General features: G+C 41.9%; 1 protein-coding gene across 1 annotated transcript; it reads left to right on the top strand.

The window, feature by feature from the left end:
• The first annotated feature begins 4,480 nt into the window (after positions 1–4,480).
• Positions 4,481–8,219, top strand: LOC149952432 (acetylcholinesterase-like). Its single transcript, XM_090168546.1, has 6 exons — positions 4,481–4,934; positions 4,999–5,381; positions 5,456–5,745; positions 5,812–6,034; positions 6,095–6,300; positions 6,364–8,219. Exons 1-6 carry the CDS (start codon positions 4,481–4,483, stop codon positions 6,629–6,631), a joined length of 1,824 nt encoding a protein of 607 aa, XP_090024672.1. The 3' UTR covers positions 6,632–8,219.

Here is an 8,219-nt window from a genome sequence, read left to right as displayed (position 1 = left end):
AAAGAATTTGTTTTCTTTAAACGTATTATTCATAGAAATCAATCCAATAGAACCGGAGATATAATAAATATCATGTGATTTTTAATTAAAACAGGTTGGTTAAGATCCACATAAAAGTGATCAAATTTAAAAGAAATAATATTTTCAAAGAATCTTTCTTAGAAACCAAGTTAAGTAAATCGATTTACCTAACTATACTGGCAAATTAGCTTTCTTTGCGCTATCGCCCCCATTTTGAAAAATGGCTTCCGATTCCTAAGACATTTTTTAAACTATTCTCAAAGCTGAACATCACTTATTCGGTCGTATGATACTGGTAGCTTCGAGCAGAAAACGTAACATGGGGTGGTGCTTCAATTCGACTCCAAAAGTGGAAGAATCGACATTTTATTCGATGTCTACAGGGAAATCTCAATTCAAATAACGAAAGGCTAAAACGAGGAGCAGATTCAGGCGTGCACTTTTCTAGAATCGTAACTGGTCACAAAATCCAAAACTGGAGGCGTCTCCTTCAAAGTTCTTCCAGTATGAGTAACTTAATTACGTTCCTTGAAAAAGCATTGGAGTTTAAAATTGGACACTATAGGGACAACCGTGCTGTACGTTGCCTACGGCGAAAAATGTCTTCCGATATCAAGAAGAAATTTTAAAGAAGTTGAGGAACAAAACTCCACCCAAGAAGAGGCTAAGCATGCTGCTGAGCACGGCTTTGAGTCCATTACCATTGTCGTAGAAGACACTGACGTCTTAATTTTATGCTTAACGTTTTCATACAACATAACGGCTGAAATGAATATCAGATGTGGAACCAAAAAAAGGACTCGCTTAGTAAGTGTAAGTAAAGTAGCAGCGTCACTAGGATTTGAATTGTGCCAAGCTTTACCAGGACTGCGTGCCTTTACCGGATGTGACACTGTTAGCGCATTATCAGGTCAGGGCAAAATGAAAGGGCTCAAACTCCTTCGACAACATATGAAGTTACAAAAAGCGCGAGTTTCGACTTAGATGAAGAATGATTCAGTGATTTACAGGAGTTTACTTGCCGATTGTACGCACCAAGAACCAACGTAATCTCGGTAAACGAGCTACGGTACCAATTGTGGCGCGTCAAAAAAGGAACCGTGGAATTGGTCCAGCTACCTCCTTGCGCAGATGCTCTCCGCCTTCACGCACTCAGAGCAAATTATCAAGCGGGGATATGGAGACGCTCTCTAATCGCGTGTCCGGAAATACCCCAAGGACATGGATGGGAAACAGAAAAAGATGGTCTATTGGACATCAAATGGATGTTAGGACCCCCCGCACCTCAAGCTATACTAGAATTTATTGCTTGTAACTGCGCAAAGTCGTGTAAAGATTTTAATGTCAATGCGTATCAAATGGCTTAAAATGTACAGACGCCTGCAAACTACAGGACTGTTCAAATATGGCCGCTCCAGTGAAAACGGTAGAAATGGACCTAAATGACGCGGATAGCGAAGACGAAATATAAATAATTAATATTAAGTTTTGTACAAATTTTGTTTTATAACTTGAAAAAGAACATAAAATAATTTTAGCTTAAATTAGTTTTTTCATTTATAATTAATCGTTAAGGGGCTTATTATTATTATTATTATTATGGTAAAAGTTAATATTGGCCTAACGTTTTTGTACCAATTCAAATAGTCTACCGACTGAACGTTCCTACTTCAAAATCCTATTTATAAAAATTAACTACTTACCAAAATATAATATCTTAGGAATCAGCGGCCATTTTTCAAAATGGTGGCGAAAGCACAAAGAAAGCTAATATGCCAGTTAGATAAATCGATTTTAATTAATTTGGTTTCTAAAAAAGATTCTTTGAAAGTATTATTTCTTTTAAGTTTGAACGTCAAATTCGGACAAGGTAAACCTTAGATATTGCGCGTTTAAGATGTTGCGTGGCTGCCATCTTGAAAAGCTACGGAGTGCATAATTGAAATTTGTCTTTTTCATGGTGTCATCTATCAACCCTAAAAATTTCGTTTGGTACCACGACAAGCTCCTTTTTGGCGCCTGACTAAAAACTCAAACGACAGCGTTCCACTTTAATAGCCGCCGTCAATTCCGTTAATTTAGTTTGCTTAAAATTCCTTGAAATTTTTAGCATAGGAAAAATCTAAGATGACCATCAGCCGCGTAGAAATTGAATTTCACACATTTAGTTACAAATGTCGCGAATTTTCAATTATTTCACTAGATCAAAGTTAATTGTATTCTCGGAAATCGGGTCCTAGGCACAGTTTTTTGGTACTCTCTCCTCACCCTTGTTAACCAAAACAATAAAAATTACGACGACCAAGAGAAGTTTCATACGTGTTTTCATAAAATCCGGCTATGTTGTTTCCCCCCCCCCCCGACGAAAATTGCCTCCTCAGTCTTTGATGGGAGTTCAGTTCAGTACGTTCCAGTTCTAAAACCCTCAGTGCGACTCGCATGAATGTACGTCAATAAGCTGGCAAACATGTTTCCCGAAAAATCAATAAAAACCAAAGCCCGTTACATGTCCCTTCCTAGAGTATACCACCTCCTAGGCTGATATTTGATGGGTATTTTATGAAAACCCCTATTCAATGATTTCAATCGAAGGAAATAATCAAGGGCTTAATTATGTCTAATGCAGAGCTGAATTTGCTGTGTTACCTGAAGATTGTGACGAGGTTTTCCATAAATAGCGCTTTGAGGTTAGATTCCCTATCAAATATTTGACAATGTTTGAGTTTTAAATTTTATCTCAAAACATTTAGCTTCATTTCCCGCTTCTATAGGGCCCCAAGTGGTCCAGTTGTTTTTTAGGGTCGGCTTAATTTGTAATTTGAAAGGTGGCCAAAAAAACTACCATTTTAAAACTTTTAAATCCTCTTAAAATAATTGACATTTTTCTAATGGACAAAGACGATGACTCGCCATATTAAGCTTTAAAAATTTTAAGGATTAACGTATTATTTTTTTAATGAACTAAAATCTTGAAGATAAAAAACTTTGAATTAATTAAGTGGTCACCAGGGCCACTAACACCCCAAGCATTTAATTTTTAAACTGGCCCAGCTAATTTTTAAACTGTTGATTGGCCTGTGATAGTGCCTTATTTCTCACACTGAAGCCGAGTGTCGACCCCCCCCCCCGCGTCTTATCTATCAGGGGGACCAAAATACGTGGAGCCAATTACACTCGGAAAAACCTTGTACTCTCTGTTGTGGTGTGGAGGTGGACAACGGAAGATTGCATATTGCCAGAAGAAAATAGGGGGAAGTACGCTTCTAGTCAGCTTTGGAAAGGCGTCACTTTTCACGAATTTTCGCGCCAAAACGGTTTGGCGGGAAATCGCGGATGAATACATCGTTTAAAAAATCAATTTTTCTTAAATAGAACAATTGTAACATAATGTCCTTCTCATTCTCTGCTAATTGAGCTAAGGCGTATTTGCTTTCGTCGTTCATAGCCGAGTTGAATCAAAACAAAAGTGGAACTACTTTTTCAGTTTGGTTTATTATGCGTAAAAAGGCATTTTCGTGGGTCACACGACGACTTCTATGGCTCAAAGCTACAGATACGTACTTCCCCTATTTTCTTCTGATATTGCTCGAAAAAAAATGTTTTAATTTACTAAATGTAGGAGATAAAAAACGTGAAATTACCTATAATAATCAAATTCAATAAAATAACTGAATAACTAAATAATTATCTTTTATTTATATATTAATATAATAATTTTCACAAGTAGTCTGTAGACTTGGTATTACCAAAGAAGAAATAACTTTAAAAATTGGAGAGGTTTTATTGTCCTTAGAAAAGGATTAACTTGGTGAGTTTTTTCTAATGGCTTCTTTCTGGATTTGATCATTAAGGTCTCAGCTTATTTTCCTTAGTCAAATCTACATATAAAAATGGACGATTCATTTGATCAGAGCATTAAGATGGTGTTGCGAGCCAAGTTCGTCATCAAACATGTGCTCATTTAATGTTGGAAAAATGTCTTCTGAGAGTAACTGATACTCTGTATTTTTAAATTGATGTTTATAGCGACGGATTTTATTGGTCCAAAGAACCTAACTGCTTTTAGTCATATTTTATACTTTTAGTGATCGACTTGAAAATCCGAAACCCAAATTTGGGGGGTTATCCCCCAGTTCTCATGACCAGGCTCTGTCCTCCTGTCGCCCCTGAAAATAGAGTTTGCGTTTAGATGTTGAAGTTCCAAGCGTAGCCATCATCTTGTTTCATCGGCGAGGGAAGAATATGGGAGGTAATTAGACACCAGCAGTCATTCAATCCGATAGAAGCCGGTGGTTATCGGCCGAAAAACTGATTATTAAATTAGCGAGGGCCCTTCCTTTAGCGATCGTAGTAACAACGTAAAATTGAAAAACATCTCAGACCGATAAGAAACCCCCCCTCTAGTAAGTGTGCTTCAATTTCTAAAAATGTTCAGATTAACTTTTATCTCTTGACTAAAATGGCTCGGACGTACTTTTGTCTGTTCATCTTGATCATTGTCGTGTATCGCGCCCAGTGCAAGTCCGTAGAAACACCGGCTGGAGATAATGTAGTACCCCAACCTGGGAAGGTGGTCGACACCAAAATCGGACCTATAGAGGGTGTCCAATTAACGGGGAATACGGGCAAGAAGGTCACGGCCTATTTGGGAGTTCCCTATGCCGAGCCACCTCTGGGAAAACTCAGGTTCCGCCCGACCGTTCCCTTCCAAGGCAAGTTCAAAGAGCCCTTCAAGGCCAATCAAGGTCCCAAGGTCTGTTACCAAAGTGGGCCGGAACGCTTACTGAAATCATTCAGGAAAAACGGTTTTTATTTAAAAAGACCGTTCAGCGAAGACTGCTTGCAGCTTAACATCTACGTCCCCGAAAATGTCCCCGAAAAGGCTTCGGTTTTCGTTAATTTTCACGGCGGAGGTAACGATAATAGATATTATATGTACTGCTTACATATCCTTGATATATTATGATTTCCTCCGAGGTTTTTACTTTGATTCCTCACTGGCATTCTACCAGAAGGGCGAAACTTTAGCCTCAGAAGAGAACATCATAGTCGTAATGGTCAACTATCGTCTCGGGGTCCTGGGGTTCTTGAGTTTGGGCAATGAAGAGGCCCCTGGTAATGCCGGTCTATTCGACCAGCAAATGGCCTTGATCTTCGTCCACGAAAATATCGCGTCTTTCGGGGGAAATCCCGGTGACGTCACTATTGGTGGAACTAGCGCCGGTTCGGCTTCCGCCGCCTACCACATCCTGTCGCCCGGAAGTACGGGATTGTTCGAGAAAGTCATATTGCAAAGTGGCGTCCCAGCCAATCCGTGGGCTTATGGCAGCCTGGAAACAGTCGTAAAGAGGTCTTACCAGGTAAAATGGTTCGCCGAGCCGATGTTTGACTTCCATAATACTTCAAGTGCATTGTATACTATCTACGTTCTCAGGTTGCGACCGATATGGGATACAAGGGTAAGATGGACCCATCCAGCGTGGCCAAGTACTTGAGATCGTTGGACCCGGAAGACTTGAACGATGGAAATCACTTCGGAGACCTGGGTACCGACTTTAACATAATTTTGCCTACCGTCGACGGACACTTCTTGAGGAAAGACCCTGATCACTCCATCATCGACGCCATGGGCCCGGGGGGTAAAAACGTCAGCGTGCTCATTGGTAGCTCTTCCAACGAAGGGTCCCTCTTCACTGTTTTGTCTCACCCGGAACTTTTCCTCCGGTAGGCACCCGAAAGGTTTCTTTTGAAAGGGTCTATAGTGTAGCTGATTCGAAATCATTGTCTCAGCTACGAAGATAACGCCATCAACTTTTACGAGTACGAACAGTTGATTCGAAGTTACGGTTTTGGAGATGAAGAGGCCTTCGCCATCACCCATAATTACGCCAAGAAAGAGAAGCAAGGAGATCCTCATTACGTCCGGGACCTGGCTATGGAGACCATCGGGGATTACTTGTTCGTCTGTGACATTAACGAGTTTTCAGAAATCTTGGCCGATCATGGCCTGAAGGTAAGTCCTTTTAATATGATGATTCAAAGGTCGCTAGGTTAAAAACTCAAATCTTTATAGGTGTATCGGTATATTTTTGACATTGAGAATCTAGTTAAGATCCGGAATATGCTGAAATTCAAAGGTGGGTCTCACGGAGCTGACGCCACACTGTTATTAGGAAAATTTATGAAACCCAGCGAGGATGGTCTCGACGTTAAGACAAAGACAAATCTTCAGATTAACAAGAAGGTCATGCGTCGATTTGGAAATTTCATAAGACACGGGTAACATTCAAACATTTGGAACTATTGCCGTCCGAATCTCTAAATGGAAATACACCGTTTCAGGGACCCCAACATTGAAGGAGTGGAGCCTCATTTCCCCCTGTTCAAGACGCAGGAGGGCAGCGTCTTGGTCATGAAGGCGGGACAGGACGAAATCGTCCACCATCCGCGAGGCAAGGAATGCGCCGTCTTCAGAGAGATTGTCCCCGAGGTGGAGAAATTCTCCAGATGCAAAGGGTCGCGAGCTAATTTTCTTCACCTTAGCCATCAACATCACGATCCGCATGGAAAAGGTCATGATCATGATAAGAATGATCACGAAGCTCATTAAACTCGTTTGAACCATTAAATGGCAATCCTAAAGGAAGTGGGGCATTTGCCCATTTTAGTGATTTTTTGGTGATTTTCGAATTTAAATGTACATATTTTTTTAAATTAAGACTGACTTGGTTGAAAATTATATTTTTAGTTGGCGCTGATAATTTCTGAACTATGTTTTCGGTTGCACTAAGAAATTTTAATTTGAAGTGAGATTTTTGCCTAATTCGCAGGGCCCCACAACAAGCGAACACACTATTGTCATATTTGAATTTTGGGTCAATTGATACAGGCACCATCTAACTCGTTAGCGTTTCGCTACCTTATTTCCACCACCGATGCTCCCGACTACTACAGGCTCTACATAACTGGCTCAGTGGCCACTCTCAGTCACTTTGAACACGTCTGGACGTTACATAATACTCCAACGATCCTCAAATACTGGCGTCAACTTCTTTACTGGCTTCATGATTTGGTTCCTTCTCCCAGTCTGTTTCCCCCTCCTTCTTGGACCCCTGTCCAGGCGGACGTCAACTGTCGCTGGCTGAGCTCCTCAAAGTCCGAGTTCTCGGATGTCGAGTTGCGCCAGCTCTTCTTTTTAGAACTCCAAGCAATGGCTGGCGATTCCGTAGTCATATATACCGACGGCTCCCTCCAGGACGTCTCCAGCTATGCCGGCGCCAGCTTCTGCATTCCTGATCACGTTCGTTGTGGATCCGGGCCACCCGATTAACACGGTGGAGCTCTTAATTTGCCATTAATCAGGTGGTAGCCTTCGCTCGCAGTGAAGGTCTCGGGAACATTGTCGTATGCTCCGACTCACAATCGGCCTTGGCTATGACTTTGGGGGACGGCCCTGATCCTCAAGTGCTACGTTTCCGGAGCCTCTGTCACGGTTACCCCGGGCGTGTTAAACTATTGTGGTGTCCGGCTCATGCCGGTATCCCAGGGAACGAGATGGCGGACAAATGTGCCACAGTAGCGGCTATCGACGATCCTGCGCGGCTGATGTTTTTTTTGCCAAAAGTTACCTTAAAACACGGGTTTCGGTTCAAGTTACGGACTCTTGGCAGGTTTCACGGAACCACTTTGTTTCGGCTCGGGGCGACGGGTGGTACAAGACAGATCCGTCACGGGACTGTATTGCGGGTCTTCGGTTGCCACGTTGGCAAGACTCGTTAGTAGCACGTGTTAACTGTGAACGGCTTCCAACTGCTGCGGTTCTTTTCCGTTTTCGCTTGGGAACGTCTTCGGTGTGTCGATCCGGAGAGTGCGCGGTGATAGAGACGCTTCACCACCTTCTTTTTGAATGTCGGGCAGCTAGAGGTCCCCGCCATTCGTTTTTGGCGTCGCTTACGGCAGGTGACTTTATCCACTCTGTATCGGGTCTCCGTGTGGCCTTTTCTCGAGGTGTACTACTGATTATTTCGGACGTGTGTACTCTGCTCCGCGCCTTTGGCATTCGATAACTTTACCGAGTCCAATAGTTTTGTTTTTGGTTTGTTTATTTATCTTCCTATTACTGTTTGTATATACTTTAAATTTGTTGTCTAAGTCTGTATGATGCACATTTTGTTAAGGCCTCCGTTGCCATATACACC

Source organism: Leiobunum rupestre, chromosome 3 (genome assembly GCF_980474605.1).
Source record: "Leiobunum rupestre chromosome 3, qqLeiRupe1.1.hap1, whole genome shotgun sequence".
Lineage (NCBI taxonomy): Eukaryota > Metazoa > Arthropoda > Arachnida > Opiliones > Sclerosomatidae > Leiobunum > Leiobunum rupestre.
Note: the sequence above shows the minus strand (reverse complement) of the source record. Positions and strands in the feature narration are given on the sequence as shown.

Coding starts and splice junctions, on each gene's coding strand:
- LOC149952432 (XM_090168546.1), top strand. CDS start 4,481: ATGGCTCGGACGTACTTTTGTCTGTTCATCTTGATCATTGTCGTGTAT. Junction 4,935..4,998: donor CGTTAATTTTCACGGCGGAG/GTAACGATAATA, acceptor ATTTCCTCCGAG/GTTTTTACTTTGATTCCTCA. Junction 6,035..6,094: donor TGGCCGATCATGGCCTGAAG/GTAAGTCCTTTT, acceptor AAATCTTTATAG/GTGTATCGGTATATTTTTGA.